Raw genomic sequence first — 17,079 nt, forward strand, 5'->3', positions numbered from 1 at the left:
AAAAATAATTATATTTATAATAGGAGTGAATATAATTCCTTCACCCTAATCAAACATTTCGAGTCCAAATACTACATATGAAAATTGTATTAGGTCACGAATCAATTTACTAACGACAATGATAAAAATTATTTCTTTTCTAAAAAGACGTTTAAAAATTAAAACTCGAGATATTTGATTAATAATCGTATAGCACAAAAGAAGCAGGTGGATACGTGGTGGGTGATGCGCAAATGTTGGAAATATGGATCTTCCACTCAAACCCCACCCACACAACACCTACAAATTTTTAATTAAAAAACAGCTGAAAAAATTCTAGCTCTGTCCCCCACCCCCCCACCCCCACTCCACTTCCATTTAATTTTCATATTTTTACTCGAATATCAGTTTATTTTTTTTGGTCATATGGGTTCAGTTTATTAAAGCATAAAAAGCTTTTATTTTATTTTTTGTAATATAATCAGCACAATATTTTGTGCTTTTTCACTTTTGATTTTGTTGTCTTGTTTAAGCTTAGAAGAAGACAGAGGAGAGCTTTTGTCTTTTTGATTAGCAAAATTCAAGGTTAGTTTTTTTTTTTTTTTTTTTTTTTGGTATATATAATTATATTTATATCATGTGTTATTTGTAAAGATTGAATCTTTAGGTGATTTTGAATATTTTTAGTTTTAATGTTTCATTTACTATTTCTTGAGTTGATGTTCATTTTTAGCTTTTTCTCATTGTGATTGCTGATGGAAAAGAGGAAAAAAAAAAGAGAGAATTTGGAATTTGCCAACTTTTTCCCTCAAAAGGAATTAAAAAAAGTAATAAAATAAAATAAATAGAAATAGGATTGTTTTTTTTTTCTTTTGATTCTTCAACTTTAACTAGTCATTAATGATTTAATCAATAAAAGAGCAATCTTTATCACTGAGGATTTTCTCATATTATGATATGAGGTTTTTTCAAGATTCAATTTTTATTCAGCCTACTTTTTCCTGTCATTAACCATTAATTTTTTCCCTTTTGCATATGTCATGATGCTGATGGACAACTTATCTCTAATTGGATTTAAAAAAAATATATATTTTATTCCAAAGATGTAAACTTTGAGCTCGCTTACACTAAGTATACCATTAGTGGGAATCAGTGGAATAACCAGATACAATGAGTGGTCAGTTGAACACCCTTTGTCGATAAGTTATACTGTATATGTGTCAAAATTACTTTATACTCGTAGATCAATTTGCTTGTGTTACTTTCCCTTTTAGTTTGTTTAAAAAAGAATGTTTCTTTCCCTTTTTGACAACTCTTTAATACTAACTTTTGATATGGCTTGTTTAAGATCACAATATTAAAGGAAATTTTTCGTACATTTTACATATCTTTAGTTTAAGACGATTCAAAAGTCCTCTTTAGGTTCTCAAACTCCGTGACTAGTCAAAATCAACCAAATATATTGAAATAGAGGAAGTATATATTAAATCTTGAAGAACGAATATTCCTGGTGGGAATTTGATTGTTTTACTGTCATTTGTATGAGCTGAAAGTAATATACAATCTCCTGGTTTAACTTATCAAGATTTCTGCGTAAATTGTTTTCGGTTATTTGTTGCTACCGCATTTGTGGGATTATATACTAGGTAAGGTATGCGTACATCCTACCGGCCTCCCCAGATCCCGCTTGTGAGATTATATTGGGTATGTTGTTGGTTATTTGTGTCATAGGTCACAGTTACAGTTGGCATAGCAAATGTTTGCTGAAATGTGTATATATATATATATATATATATATATATATATACTATCAATTAACTAATCTATTATATCTCAATTCAAAGTAGTTTGGATCAGCTATGTGAATAAAGTGGTTATATGATTTTATGCTTGTAGCCGTAATGCTACTTGAATCTGTGTGCTATATTAGTTTGATTCTAACTACTAGTATGATATCGGTATTTCGATACAATTTTTATTCAGTCTCATCAAATGAAAAGGGCCATATAATATGAATGGAGCCTTGGAACTTATATTTTCCAACATAGCTTTGTTGTCTCTTCTGCTGTAATAAACCATCATTATTTATGATTGATGTATGTGGCTTTTTCATTAGAGTTGAAAATAATATGCAGTTCCCTGGTTTAACTTATCAAGATTTCTGCATAAATCGATATTCATCGCCATGAGTTCGAATCTGGCCGTTGAAAAAAGCCTAGTATAACACGATACGCATCATCATGACGGATGGGCTCAACAGTATAAGTGGTTTTTGGTTATTTGTGTCACTTTGCTTGCTCAACTTTAACAGTTGGCATGCCAAATGTTTGCTGAAATCTATATATCAACTATATGAAGTGTTTACATGATATGCTAGTAGGAGAAATGCTACTTGCATCTGTCTGCCGTATTTGTTTAATTCTAACAATTACAAGGCCTCAAATAACCTTACTTTACAGATTGCAGCAAATTGGAGCAGAAGTTCAGCTCTCCCACTTTCGACTTATAATGGGAGGTGTATTGGGTAAGAATGAATCTCCCTCTAGTCCAAAGGCTTCTGTCCCAGAGACTAAGCTCGAGGCCAAAATAACTGAAGCGATGTTGCGAAGAGAAACTGAAGGAAGTTCCATAAGATCATTTGATAGCTTAGTCCTAAAATTTCCCAAAATCGATGAGAACCTGCGAAAATGCAAAGTTATATTCCAGGAATTTGGTAGGTTGGCTGCACATCCTTTGTCCAGTTTTTATTTGTATCATTTTGGTAACGTTTACTTGCATATAAGCACATTCTAGGCTGAACTCTGATTTCTTCACAAACTGCTTTTTATATTTACTATTCCCTTTCTTGTTTAAAGGAAAAAGAATGAGAAGAATTCTGTTTTGTTTGTAGATGAAGACAGCAACGGAGCAATAGACCCGCAGGAGTTGAAACACGCTTTCAATAAGCTTGAGATTAATTTTACTGATGAAGAAATCAGCGATCTATTTGAAGCCTGTGATATTAACGAAGATATGGGAATAGAGTTCAGCGAATTCATCGTTCTTCTTTGTCTTGTCTATCTTCTGAAGGATGATCCTTCTGCTCTGCATGCTGTATCCAGCTCACAGTTTTTCTTTTTAACTAATGGTTTTTCAGAAATATTAGGAAAAAAACAATTTTCTTTTCAGAAAGCGACATTAGTTGATTACTTTCAAGTGAGATGGTGCTTTTCAAAGATTAGTTCTTTGTTATGTTGCTCGGACTCTCCAAAAATGTCGTTGAGTATGTGTTAGATCCTCCAAAAGTAGTTCATTTTTGAAGGATCCAAACTCAATACGGCCACACTTTTGGAGAGTAAGTGCAATTATCTGCTTACTTGTTCTCCTGGAGATGCATTCCATCTTCTTAGCATTCTGTAGCCCTTCATGAAGAACTACATTAACATATCGGTTAGATCCCCACCCCCAGCCCTGCACAAGCAAAGTTTTTTATTCCTTAACCAGATACAGAAATCGCGAATGGGACTACCAAATCTGGAGGTAACATTTGAAACACTTGTTGATGCTTTTGTGTTTTTGGACAAGAACAAGGATGGCTATGTAAGCAGGAATGAGATGGTTCAAGCAATTAATGAAACTATATCTGGAGAAAGGTCTTCTGGTCGAATAGCAATGAGAAGATTTGGTAAGTTCTCTCTCTCTTTCTCTTTGTGTGTGCGTGTGTCGAAGAGCAATGAGAAAAATATCTGTTTTTCTGCTGAAGACTAAGTCTTCAAAGAGTTCTAGCCGCTATGCATTGCTTGTTAATTTCATACTAGAAAATGCAGAGTCTGCTTTATCTTATGTACAATATGTCATAATTTAGGAAGATGTACTGAGTGCTCCAGAATTATAAGTGAAGCAATCTTTATGGTAGAAAGACAAGTATGATGCGATTCACATATTTCTTTTCAGCGGACTAATTACTAAACGTCTTATCAAAGAGAACTTGTTTAAGTCTTTGTCACAAAGAGATGCTCGAAATGTAGAACCAATCCCATTTGTTCTTGTGCATTGCTCGCCAATCTGATTTGGTCAATATTTGTGCTCGAAGAACATGATGAGGACACTATAAATCTATAGTCTATTGACTTAATAATTAATTTGTTTTAGCTACTATTTTATCTATTTGTGCATCAAGTTCAAGAAGATTTTAATGTATAATGAAGAAATAATAGTAGTTCTATGTTTTATAGGCTTTATCATATTTAGTCGGAAGAGTTTAGGCAATAAATACTCTATGCATTTCGTCACTCATATATTGCAGTCTGTAAAGCCCCCATCTTTCTGTTTTGCAGAAGAAATGGACTGGGACAAAAATGGAATGGTGAACTTCAAAGAGTTCCTTTTTGCCTTTACTCATTGGGTGGGAATCGAGGATAACGAGGATGAAGAGGGAGAAGAGTAAGATTTCTCACAAAACTTTAAATATATGAAGAGCAAGAACGAAAACTTCACAATGACCACGAACATAAGTTCCCTTGCCTTCAGTAATAAACAAGTTGTAACACCAGGGTGTGTTGATACTTCTTATGATGATCACTCGTGTAAATGAAGTTTCTCTACTTCCTAGTTCTAGTATGCGAATAGTGCTAGATATATGTGTTGCAGTGAAGCAACATTAACTTCCATTTAACCGTTTTGTACCATTAAAGTTACAAGTTTATGGATTTTGAGTTGTGATTTCATGGATTTGTGTAATCCTCACGCCTCGTTTGATCAGTAAGATCCTTTCAGGCTCTAGGAAACAAAACTGTCGTCTTCACAGGAAGGAAATATTTGTGATTAACGTTCCATTTTTGACGTCTATATATCTGTTGAAGTACATCTAACCTTCAATTGATGAAATATTGTACACTTTGGTTTCTCCTATTAACAAGTTTTGACGAACTTGTTAATAGAGAAACCAAAGATGCACATTTATGTGAATTGAAGTGTTAAATATATAGTCAATACGAAAAGATGACTTTCTTTTCTGAACGTCTTCAAAGGGAAAGAATGTCATATAAAATGAAACAGATACGATTCTCTCTTTATTACTTCATTTCTTTTGATGATTTATAACATCCTTGCCTTTCTAGCTAGCCTACTAATTCAAGTACACTATTACAATATATATATATATATATATTTTTTTAATAACCGTGATGTCCAGGTCAGCTTGCGCACACCTCGACTAATTCCATGAAATGCCTGCTATCTCCCACTGACAAAGGTATCGAGCAACTCTATCCACCCACCCTATTACAACAAAACTCTTCAAACCATTGGATTCATTAGATCATCAGATGATATGTCCCACAGAACACAGTCAGAATTGAACATAGTTGTTGATCCATTTCTTGTTGTTACTACTATTTCTTTACCACTATCCTCACAATTATCATTGCTAATTTTCTTGTTTTGTTGTTGTTGTTGTTGTAATTTCCCTCCTCCTGCTGTGCATGTACTTCCACTACACAAACTTTGGTTCCATGGTGAACCCTCTTCATCATTAAGCAAATTAGCAAAATTATAGTTACTAAATCCTGTATTATCATGAAAATTACTAGATGTTGCTCCTCCTACACTTGTTTCCCAATTCTTGTCACTTTCTTTAATAGCTCTTGATAATCCATACTTAATTTTCTCAATTGTGTTATCTTTATAATTATTATTCTCCTCATGCTTAACATGACTTGTACTTGGTGCATTATTATGAGTACTTGTCATATTTGTAAATTGTTGATGAAACTGAAAACCAATTCTTTTTTTGGTCAAAAGATGAAGCATTTCATCTTTGAAACAACCAAGTGCTGCTTCAGCCAAATGAGGGACTTGTGGTGGAGATAATGCTGTTGCAATTTCACTTATTAAGTGAGAAATTGGCTTGTGTGTTATTGGATCAATTCCCATACCAGATAGTTTCTTTTTGAGTTTTGTGTTCCAATGGTTCTTCACATCATTGTCTGTTCTACCAGGAAGTTGAGCAGCTATCACAGACCATCTGTTCGATTACGCATAAATCATACTTAGTGATCAATTAATATAAGTTTCTACAACTTCTTATGTTCTATGTTGCTCGAATCCTTCAAAAAATATTGATGAGGGCGTGTCTAATCATCCAAAAATAGTAGTTAGGAATATTTGGCACGCGACAATATTCTCAGAGAGTCTGAGCAACATAGTAATGCTACTAATAATGGAAGGCACAAAGGTAAATTAGATTTTTTTTTGAAAAATGGGTAATTGGAAAGGTCAATAGCTCTTTGATATCTAACCAATCAATTACAATCAGTGGGGGAGACAAAATATCTAACAAACAACTGAAATTTCATGATAAGGGCGTAATATGAAAATAACTTCTCGTAGAAATGCAAGGTAAAACCATAAGCCAAAATTTTAAATTTTTACCTATTGCCAAGAACAGAGTGCAGTGTGACAATGGTCTGCTCTTCTCCCTCTGAAAATTGGCCATGTTTGAGATCAGGCCTAAGGTAATTTGTCCATCTCAATCTACAACTTTTTCCACATCTTTGTAAACCTGTTTAAAATAAGAGACAATTTGTTAGCCATATATATGTGTGTAATTTCATTATATACATAGTCTTGTAAGGATTAATAAGACAATATGATAGAGCGCGGAATAGTAAATACTTCTTCATTAAAAATTATTATATTGTGTGTATGTATATAAGTCAAAATTACTTTTTTTTGTATGTATATTTTATATCTTTAAAGAAATTCCTGATTTCTCTATTTATATCGATTTTGGTAGCGGCCTCAAAATTGAGACTTTCTGATGCAAATCCAGATCAGACTAGATATTGGACACCGAAGAAAAAAGGACTAATGAGAGACAATAAAAGGACGTTTGTGATAGAGCGTGTATGTCCTTTATAAGAAGTTTTGTGAATAGAATCACCTTTGATAAATAATATTTTTACATTTTAGCGCGAAACTATATTAGTGGAGAAATAAAATAGATATCGAACATCAGATAATGAAACAAACCAGCATGTTTAGGAATGAGACGCCAATTACGAGTTCCATGTTGAGCAATGTAAGATGAAAGTTTGTGATCTTCCTCAGGAGTCCATTGCCCTTTCTTAACATTGTCCTTTTCACAACATGGAATTCTTCCCATATCTCAAAAATTGTAAATAATTTTTTTTTCTAATGATAAGTGATGAAAAGATGAATAAGTTGAACTTTTGTTTGTTTTTTAACTTAATGTTTTTTTTTTATAAAATAAATATAGTAGAAATGTATATATAGTGTGTTAATGTTATGTGAAGGGGGGGTTATCAAATAAAGCATCAAAGGTGCGTGACATGATTAAAGAATTCAACTATGTTGAGCGTGTGAGACATTGGCAGGTAGCTCACCCATAAGACACCTGGTCAACTCTCTTTCTTACTATGTGTTTGTGTGGGCACATGCATGGGGTTGACTACTCGTAGTATCAGAAACAGATTCAGAATTTAAAATTCATAGTTTTAGATTTTAGCATTTTTTTTAGTTATTGATCGAGGTTTAAATTAATAATTTAGAAAAAAAGTCGTTAAGTTCGATCGAGGTGGCTTTCAGCTCCTTTTGTCCAGAGGACATCGTCAGAGAACAATGTCAGGGACGGTCGTTTGCTTGAGAGCAGAACTTGTCTTGTCTTTGACTTCAACCTGTTGTGCTTCACTACTCAACTTGTCTATTGAAGAAGCTCTTTGTCTTTGGGCTACATACCATCCATAGAAAGTGTTTTGATCAATTCTTCCGTGTTTCAACAGTACCTTCAAACATCCCGAACCAATTACAATGAAATAAAGAAATTCTAATAAATATTTTTGGAACAAACACTTAACAAGGCGAAGCTAGGGAGAAGGAAATGAGTTTAATTGAATCCTTTTTTTCTCCATTTTTTCTGTAGATTTAACTATGAATATTCATGAAGAAATGAGTATCGAGTTCTTTCTTTCACTGCTAACATCAAAAAATTTATTTTAATATACTGAAACATTCATGAAAAACTATATATATTGTCAAATAGAGTAAATTGAATCTTTTTTTTATCATATATAAATTATTGAATTTCCTTGACTTAATTAAAATGAGGTTAAAACAATTACTTGAATCATGGGTTTAGATACCTAAAGTATAATATTTTAGTAATTATTTTTGAACCCCTTTATACAAATTAGTAGTATGTTATAATTAAGAATTTGGGTTTATTATATTTTGGGCTCTATACCATATAGTAAATTTATAAGGCATTTGCACGAGTGGTACAATATGGTTCCTATCTCATGATATATATATATTACATACATGCATTAATTCTTTACTAAGAGGTACATTTTTCATTTGCATTAGAATATATTTATTTCACAAGAATGTCTGGTTGATATTTTCTTTATCGTAAAGGGTCACTCTCTTTTGCATGAATCATAAACTTCATACAATTAAAATTGAAAAAATAAAAATATTTATTATTAGATCGAAAATTATTAAATTAAAAACTAAGGTTGATCATATTTTATTATTTATTTTTAACATTTGCAAATGTTTATCCTGACCTTAGTACAATAAATAATACCTAGTGTAACTTTCTGTCGAAGAGAGATCCGGATGAACTCTTCGGCTCTATCTAGTTCTACACCGTATATATATTCTACACCAAAGTATAATATTAAAATATATAAATTCTTCCGTACTTAATACAGTTTATTTAATATTACCAATCAAATTTAATGATTAGTTTTTCTTACGGCCAAACAAACACTTTATTATGTTATTAGAAAATCATATATAAAATTATATATATGATGTTGATAAACATAGCGGGGATAGCTCAGTTGGGAGAGCGTCAGACTGAAGATCTGAAGGTCACGTGTTCGATCCACGTTCACCGCATAAATTTTTTCTATTTTTTTATATAAAAAAATATTTTTGTATATCATAAAACTTAGAATTTTTATTTTTGTATAATATAAAACTTAGAATATAATATAATAAAAATATTTTTGTATAATATAAAACTTAGAATTTTTATTTTTGTATAATATAAAACTTAGAATATAAGTGGAGATGAGTAGATGGAACAAACCCATTAAAATTTATTTTTGTAGAATATAAAACTTAGAATTTAAGTTTATTTTTGTATGATATAAAACTTAGAATATAAGTGAAGACGAGTTGATGGAACAAGCCCATTATTCATTGAGCTTCGACTGGTGAGCTTCTAGCCTCGGTAAGTTAGTTACATACAATTATCTTGACATCTAACTTCATATGACTTGTTCTAGTTAACACTATATGTTTGTCTCAAAGAAGGAGATACAAAATATGAACTTGGATGCATGTCACTTGTTCAAATAAAAGTATAATATTTAAGTCGAGAAGGATAAGTTATTTACTTACGATTATCTTGACATCTTACTTAATAACTTGTTCTAGTTAATACAATATGTTCGTCTCGGAGAAGGAGACATAAAATATGAACTTGGATACACATCACAAGTTCAAATAGAAGTACAATATTTAAGTAGAGAAGAATAGAAGGACGTGTACTCAGGGACTTATCAGTTATCAAAAGGGTTAAAAAGAATGTAAACAAGAACTGGTAAATTCACATTATCAATTGGTAGCATCAACACTTGCAACATTTGCCATACAACAAACTGTGCAACTGCTTTAATAACTTACAACAACAAACAATATATGATCATCTTGATTTCACATCTTCAAAATGTTGTACAACTTCGTATGTTTTACTAACGAAAAATAAGATAATCGACTTTTACAAGAAAGAAGAAAAAAACAAGGTTCAAAAGAAATCAAATTCGAGATAGTTATCAGACTTTTGCTGGTATTGAACAGTTACAGCAACGGGTTTTTCACTAGTTGATGATGGCTGCTGTGCTGAGATTCTCTCGAATTCAACAGGTCTTGGGATCTCCGGAGGGCTTGCACAACGAATCAAAGCCCAGTTTACACCTTCGAAGAAGGGATGCTGCTTGATTTCTGTAGCTCCTCTTTTGTATGCCAATCGATTTTGTGGCTCTTTCACGAGCAAGCCTCGTATAAGATCTCTAGCTGAAAAACTTACCACCGGAGATTCTGGAAAACGGAGGGGCTGACCTACAACATTGAAAAGTGTAGCACGGTTTCCTGATCCCTTGAAGGGTGTCTTACCAAACAATAACTCGTAAAGAAAGATACCAAAGGTCCACCAGTCCACTGCACTCCCATGCCCTTCACCTTTGATTATTTCAGGTGCTAAATATTCGTGTGTCCCAACGAAAGACATCGAACGTGCTCCAGTAGGCTCAGCCATAAGTTCTGGTAATGGGCTAACTTGGTTCCCTGTATCATTTTTAGATTTCTTTTCTTTCTTTGACTTACTAGAAAAGAAGCGAGGCCCAAAACATGTTGTAGTAACAGCACACGATGGCTGGATACAAGAGGGTTCAATGCATGCTGGCTGCACACAGTAACCGGAATTCTTTCGGAGTGGCTCCACATCAAGAGACGACAGCTTGACAAGTGTTGGACTCACAGTACAGCGAAGAGAGAGATCAAAATCAGATAGCATTATGTGTCCATCTTCTCTAACAAGCACATTTTCTGGCTTGAGGTCGCGATAAACAATGCCAAGCATGTGGAGGTATTCCATAGCAAGGAGGATCTCTGCTACATAGAACCTGAAATTTTGAGATAAAATCAATCCTTCATGGAATAATTAACCAACAGAATTTAAAACAAACTCTTCTCTTCCATTAAATTGTAAATCAAGCTAGGCAAAATTAGAGACAGGCAAACAAGTTTAAAGCGCCTCAATAGAGGAATAAAGTACGCGCTTTCTAACTGGTAAAACATGAAGTTCATCAAATATCTTGGTTTAATCTACTATGCATAAACTTAATCCAAATCCTTAAAGAACGTAAACAATACTCCCTCCGTTTCAATTACTTTCCTTTTTAGTCCATTTCAAAAAGTATGTCTCTTTCGTAAAGGAAGAGCATACTGCATGTGACATTACAATGCAAACAGTCCAAAAAACAAAAGATGAACCAGTTACGTAACATAATCCAAGGATATTTACTTCTTACTTTATCAGAAAAATATATTCCAAAAGTAGTTTAAAAAATATATATTCTAAAAGTAGTTTTAAGAAAAAAACACATTCCAAAAGTATTCCTTGCGGTATTTGGAAGAAGTCCATTTTCTGTCAATTTCTTGAGCAACAGAGTTCAGAAAATAACAAAGAAAATCTATAGAATTCAAGATTTTACATCCTATAATAGCTATATCCTGCCGAGATAGCTATTTATTTCAAGTTTGTAGAGATTAACACTACAATAATTGAAACAAGAAAAAGTTGCCCATAAGACTTACACATGTGGCGAATCTTTGTCAACACTAAAGCAATTAATAGTACAAACCACGGACACCAAAACCAGGCAAAAATACTTCCAGATAAAGAGAGCATACCATGTTAAGACTATGAGGTTTGAGATAAACAACTAATCAAGAAAGTAAATAAATCAACAAAGAGGTTTCGGATCAAGTAATCATACTTCACAGCTTGTTCAGAAAAATGCTTCCCTGGTTGCCTCTGACGAAGTGTGTGCAAATCACCTCCTGGGCAAAACTCCATTACAAGACATGAAAACTTTTCTGTCTCAAAATGGGTATATAAAGTTGGTAGAAATGGATGGTCCAAGGACTGCAATATCTCTCTCTCCGTTTGAGCACGTAGCAATTTTTTACGGCCAGCTAATGATGCTTTATCCATAACTTTCATTGCAAAATAACATTTTGTTCCACACAGCTCCGACAGATAGACACTTCCAATATCACCACTTCCCAACTTCTTTAGCAACCGGAAATGTCTCAAATCTAATGTTCCATCTTTAGCTCGAATAGCTTGAATGGCTTCCCATCTTGAGTCATTAGCTTTGTGGGGTTTATTAATACTGGTGCTAAAGCTGCTGCAAGTACTTTCATCACTTACATCGGTGCTTGTGCTTCCTCTACAGATGCTGCTCTTTCCGCTCTCAACAAAATCAGCTCGATCACTAACTTTGGCACTTCCACATGTTTTTGCAAGGCTACCGGCCCCATCACTGACTTTGGCTGAGGCTGAGTTATCCTTGACGGCTCCATTTTCTGATGTCTTTTTCTCCTGATCAATAGCGCATTGCGAGCCCTTTGCTTCACAGGGTGCAGAAGCTGCACTGCTTGGAGCATGCTTCAGATTTCCCAAATATAAGCTCGAATCAAACTTATCAACCAATAAGTCGGCAGATCCTACTTGCTGATAGCTATTCGACTTCTTTTTGGTTGTTGCTTCTGCCATAAGTTGCTTAGATGCAACTTCTCGATCATTGTGTTGTAGCTCCTTGGAAGTCGTGCTCCCAGAATTGCTACTCTTTGAAACTTGGGAAGGTGCTGATCTCCGAGGATTACGTTCCACTGCTTGAATTCCAGCTGACTTATTCAGCTTTTCCAGTGAACTCTTGACAGAGGGTGTTGACGCCATTAAATTGAACAACGAATCCTCAATGCAATCTGGCCGACCAAACCCATAACACAGCGTCCAAGTTCACCTCATGTACATTCTAGTCATCAGCAAGAGAGATCATGATCAAAAGCTCCATAAACAACATAAAAGTTCCCAAGATTGGAAGTATGAAACTGTATTAAACACAAGAGACAGAGTGAACTTGGAGGCCAGGTTATCCATAGGATCAAATGACAAAAAATCAAGATAACTTCAAAACTGTTATAGAGTGGAAAACATATAAAAGAAACTACTAGGCAATTTGAGAACCATGAGGTCTCATGTTCAAATTTCAACAGAGACCAAAAAACACTAAGGTGATTTCTTCTCATATGTCCTAGCTCCTACCGTTGGTGGACGGAGTTACCTGGTAGCTATTGCTGGTGGTAGGTGGCAAGTATAACATGAAATTAGTCAAGGTGCACGCAAAATAAGAAGCTACAGCAATAAACAACAAAAGACATTTCTGAGCTAAAAAAAATAGATCTTTAAGCAACAGGATGACTTCAAAATCCACAATCAATAAGCAATTAACTACACAGACCCAAATTACAAGTTGTGCAAACAAATATCCAAGAGCTAAAATCTCAGTAATTTACCTCAAAAGTCCAAATCTTTTCTTAGAACCATGAAGTGAACCAGAACACCAAATCAAAAAATGCATACATTCAACAGCACCCAAAAGCCATTTTAACACCACAGAGCATAAAACTAGCACTACCCCACATAGATAAACAAGAAAAGCAATACAGAAGGGTCAATGAAAAAGTACACAGATCTTGTGCCAAGACCTAAGCTTTTTCCAAGAAAACCCTACCAAAAGGATCAAATAACTTCCCCAGAAAGACCCATATGCTAAAAACAAAGTAATGAAAGAAACTCATCCAGAAAGATACAGGGACCATTTCAAAATTAAAAACAGTAGTCTAAAGAATAGTACCTGAAGTGTCACAAAGATCAAAACTTTTTAGGGTCTCTCTCTGCTTTAGCAATGAGGAATTAGTAGCACTACTGTTGACAGAGATAAAGAGAGAGGGGGACCTCCAAAGAAAACTGTGTGGAGAGAGAGAAGAAAGAAAAGAAGTGCTTTTTTTGAAAGTGTAGAAAGAAGCTTTGGGGACTTTACCAAATAAAAAATACACTTAACAATTGTATGGGGAAGAGAGGAGTGGGGTGGGATGTGGTGGGGTTTGAACTTTTTCTTGTTTATCTATAGTATATTTTTTTTTTATGACAAGGGAAATTCGCAATCGCGCACATGGTAAAACCTTCGTTTCTATGCAATGGCTCGTAAACCACATAGAAGAGGTAACTCGCATTAGATAAGTCTGTGCGACGATGAGATCGACCTAGAAGGTAAATTCCTTACTTTCGCTAACAACGAGTTTCGAACTTGACAACGGGTTTCAAACTTGAGACCTCCAACATGAAAGTCTCAAGCCCAAACCACTGGGCCACCCCGAAGGCTTTGTCTATCTATATATACACACACACCTATAACTTACAAAACACAAATCTCATATATTTGTGACTAATTACATCATATCCCAGAAGTTCTCTTAATTACAAAACTCTCAAAATTTTCATGTCGACATGTCATATATATTCATTGGTTGTTCGATACATTGCAAATGATATATTACTTAGGAGAGATGTATACAAGAGGGGATAAAGATATATCCGAAGAGGATAGAAATGTATCCGAGAGGAGATACAGATTTATCTGAGAAGAGATTTTTGTAATTTCTTAAACGATAGGGAATTTTAGAGATTATGATATTTTAAGTTGTATATTTATGTAATTTCTCCTTATTCTATACCCAAGCCCAGTCCTATTAAATCTGAATTGCTTCAATTTTTTTGAGATAATGGTCATAAACTTTTATAAAATTTATGAGTTTTTAATCTGAAATATCATGTGTACATCTTTGTTTCCTGAATTACTATCAACTATTCATTACAATACACCCTAACTATCCATTGTTCCATTTTCCTACGTGAGTGATGGTGAAATTTCATATAAGAAAGCGGAACAACGGATAGTTGAGGTGTGTTGTGATAAATAGTTAGTTCAGATAGGAAAGTAAACACTTGACAATTCAGTAGAAAACTCACAAAACGTGATACTTCAAATGTGTCTTTAATCATTAATTCGATTTTTTTAATATTAGAATATGTAATACTCTCTAACAAAGACGAATTTAGAAAAAGGGGTTAAACTCGAAATCTCTAAATAACAATAAAAAAGTATTTATCACTGTACCGCAATTTTTATCAGTGTGTCTAAGCTTTTTATGTTCAATTATTTTCAATGTATTTTGTCCCAAAGACAAGAGTCTGAATCAACATATGGGCCACCACAGTCTCCAACCTGTCTCTCATGCTTTCAGTTTCAAAGTATATATTAAATTATATTTAATTTAATTTAATAAATACATAAATAAGAAAAAAAAATTCCTCTAATAATCTGTCAAACATTAAGAAAACCTGTTGATTGTTGGATTAAAGGGAAGTAAAAGAGAGTCAAAGAAATTGAGCAACTTTGACTACTATTTTTTTATTATTATGATTATACTTTGACTGATATTATCCATTTCATTAGAAAAAAGTCTCATTTTCATACGTATCTTTTAATGGAATTTTAATTTAAAGTTAGTTTCAAATTTTACTTAGCTAAGAAGTAAATTTTGAGCTTTTCTTAAAAGGAGTTTGAATATGTAAAATCCATCAAATTCGAAGTCTATTAATGACAAGAACGAATACGAGACGATTTTTTAATGACATAAGTAAGAATAATGTAATTGAGGACAAAATTAAATATTTTTTCCAAAGAAACAAGGAGATAGATTTTGATAATATATATATATATATATATTTATTTATTTTTAAAAAGTGGTGACTATGGTCCAAATTAGGTGCAATGTTTTTTAAAGTTGTATGTCTATCTTGGTAAGATAATAGTAATTGATTTGCAGTGTGGAAGGTTTAAGTTAAACATAAAGGTTTATTTGCTAACAAGAATTTGGACAAACAGAAAGAGTAAAAAAAATAAAAAAAATCATTCAGATATATATGAATAGTAAAATAAAAATAAAATTAGAAAAGGCTTGTTGAGGTTTATAAGACACAAATTTAAATAAGTTGAATCAGTGAAGCTTAAATATCATACGGTAGAAATTAAAGATGTTAGCCTTGAAGGTTTTATTCTCGTTCTCTTTTTTAGCTGAAACTTCATAGATATTGTCCCGTTTTTTAGTAAGATGTTTGGATATGGACTATACTCCACAAGGAGCCAAATGAGAGTATGGTTTTCATTTTGCCATTTGACATCTTTTCTTCGAATAATTAAGAGTGTTCAGTGATAACTTCTCAATTGTCACCATCTCACTTCTTCTGCTATCATGGTACCACGTAGAATGGTCTACGTCAATTTTGTTAGAGTAACACAAAGCTTACACTTATTCATATTTTAAATGTAAAAAAAAAGAAAAAGAAATATGCTATGATATCGTTTGACCTCTTGCCTCTCCAATTTAATTAATGAATTACTATTATCACCAATAAGAATAATTGAATCATAACTATGATGATGGTAATAATAGCAATAATTATAGTTGTAGAGACCTAATTATTTTCTTTTTTCCCTTTTTCTCCATAATTTCTAAATAAAAAAACACTTAAATCTAGTTAAGTCCAATTGCATTTGACAATGGAGAAGTTTCCACATTCATTTAACCAAAATCAAGGCTATTTTGTCATTGCATAATTATTGAATAAAGCTTTTTTTTGGGAGGGTCATGTTGAAAAAGAACCATCTTTTTCTTTATATACACAATTTGATGTATGACGTTTGGAAAACGAATTGTTGCTTTCAAGCGTGATCATGTTTAAAGATATAAATTATAAATTTTTATTCTATTTCATTATGATCGTATTTATTAGTATATATATATTAAAAAGAGAAAACTTTATAAAGTAAGGTATTATATTTCTGAATCGCTATATGAAACGAGATATTCAATATTTATATAAAGTGTCCTAAGTTCATGCCGGATACATTATATCTCACTTGCTTAGATAGAGCGTTGCAACAATTTCTCTCCTTCCCTTCTCGATGACCTCTCTACTCTCTAGCTTTACTCTCTCCCTCTTTGTATTTATCTTTTACAATGTATTTGTGTTTTACAATTTCATTTTTAAGCACCATATATGAATCTGATACATAGATACATTTCTAGATACATGTATCCAGTATCAAATATACATAGATACATACTTGGGAAGAAGAAAAAGAAGATGCGACTATCTAGATACATGTATCTTGTATCAAATATGCACTAGTACATTCATCAAATAAGCGTATAGATACAGTCTAAATACATGTATCGAGTATCAAATATGCAATGACACATTCATTGCCTCCCAATCCCACCACAATTTTGATCGATTAGTTCTAAGAAACGTCAAACCTGAATAGAGAACCAAGACCTAAAAACTTGTCCAACAATTTACCTGAAGACTAGTTTGCAAGGAGCTCTACTTTT

General features: G+C 33.0%; 3 protein-coding genes and 1 non-coding gene across 7 annotated transcripts; 2 read left to right on the plus strand and 2 right to left on the minus strand.

Moving 5' to 3' along the window:
* Nucleotides 1-418: 418 nt before the first annotated feature.
* LOC125866134 (probable calcium-binding protein CML21) lies at nucleotides 419-4,685 on the plus strand. Its single transcript, XM_049546436.1, has 5 exons — nucleotides 419-564; nucleotides 2,439-2,692; nucleotides 2,870-3,072; nucleotides 3,469-3,643; nucleotides 4,296-4,685. The coding sequence occupies exons 2-5, from the start codon at nucleotides 2,488-2,490 to the stop codon at nucleotides 4,403-4,405; spliced, it is 693 nt and encodes a 230-aa protein (XP_049402393.1). The 5' UTR covers nucleotides 419-564; nucleotides 2,439-2,487; the 3' UTR covers nucleotides 4,406-4,685.
* A 24-nt stretch (nucleotides 4,686-4,709) lies between these two features.
* Nucleotides 4,710-7,123, minus strand: LOC125866133 (transcription factor MYB80). The gene is made up of 3 exons (XM_049546435.1): nucleotides 6,991-7,123; nucleotides 6,391-6,520; nucleotides 4,710-5,983 (listed from the first exon to the last, which is right to left on the minus strand). Exons 1-3 carry the CDS (start codon nucleotides 7,121-7,123, stop codon nucleotides 5,257-5,259), a joined length of 990 nt encoding a protein of 329 aa, XP_049402392.1. The 3' UTR covers nucleotides 4,710-5,256.
* Nucleotides 7,124-8,810: 1,687 nt separating this feature from the next.
* Nucleotides 8,811-8,883, plus strand: TRNAF-GAA (transfer RNA phenylalanine (anticodon GAA)). The gene has a single exon. It is a non-coding gene; the product is annotated as a tRNA-Phe (tRNA).
* Nucleotides 8,884-9,657: 774 nt separating this feature from the next.
* LOC125864659 (serine/threonine-protein kinase D6PKL2-like) lies at nucleotides 9,658-13,698 on the minus strand. 4 transcript variants are annotated; one of them, XM_049544683.1, is made up of 3 exons: nucleotides 13,476-13,698; nucleotides 11,550-12,593; nucleotides 9,658-10,673 (listed from the first exon to the last, which is right to left on the minus strand). In XM_049544683.1, the coding sequence occupies exons 2-3, from the start codon at nucleotides 12,512-12,514 to the stop codon at nucleotides 9,797-9,799; spliced, it is 1,842 nt and encodes a 613-aa protein (XP_049400640.1). In that variant the 5' UTR covers nucleotides 12,515-12,593; nucleotides 13,476-13,698; the 3' UTR covers nucleotides 9,658-9,796. The 4 variants fall into 4 exon arrangements, with proteins under 4 accessions (XP_049400640.1, XP_049400641.1, XP_049400642.1 ...); XM_049544684.1 differs by having other exon boundaries at nucleotides 11,550-12,669; nucleotides 13,476-13,673; XM_049544685.1 differs by lacking the exon at nucleotides 13,476-13,698 and adding an exon at nucleotides 13,135-13,373.
* Nucleotides 13,699-17,079: the final 3,381 nt, after the last annotated feature.

This window comes from Solanum stenotomum, chromosome 5 (assembly GCF_019186545.1).
Source record: "Solanum stenotomum isolate F172 chromosome 5, ASM1918654v1, whole genome shotgun sequence".
Lineage (NCBI taxonomy): Eukaryota > Viridiplantae > Streptophyta > Magnoliopsida > Solanales > Solanaceae > Solanum > Solanum stenotomum.

Coding starts and splice junctions, on each gene's coding strand:
- LOC125866134 (XM_049546436.1), top strand. CDS start 2,488: ATGGGAGGTGTATTGGGTAAGAATGAATCTCCCTCTAGTCCAAAGGCT. Junction 2,693..2,869: donor AGTTATATTCCAGGAATTTG/GTAGGTTGGCTG, acceptor TTTTGTTTGTAG/ATGAAGACAGCAACGGAGCA. Junction 3,644..4,295: donor AATAGCAATGAGAAGATTTG/GTAAGTTCTCTC, acceptor TCTGTTTTGCAG/AAGAAATGGACTGGGACAAA.
- LOC125866133 (XM_049546435.1), bottom strand. CDS start 7,123: ATGGGAAGAATTCCATGTTGTGAAAAGGACAATGTTAAGAAAGGGCAA. Junction 6,521..6,990: donor TCTCATTCCTAAACATGCTG/GTTTGTTTCATT, acceptor TATTTTAAACAG/GTTTACAAAGATGTGGAAAA. Junction 5,984..6,390: donor CACTCTGTTCTTGGCAATAG/GTAAAAATTTAA, acceptor GTAATCGAACAG/ATGGTCTGTGATAGCTGCTC.
- LOC125864659 (XM_049544683.1), bottom strand. CDS start 12,514: ATGGCGTCAACACCCTCTGTCAAGAGTTCACTGGAAAAGCTGAATAAG. Junction 10,674..11,549: donor TTTTCTGAACAAGCTGTGAA/GTATGATTACTT, acceptor TCAAAATTTCAG/GTTCTATGTAGCAGAGATCC.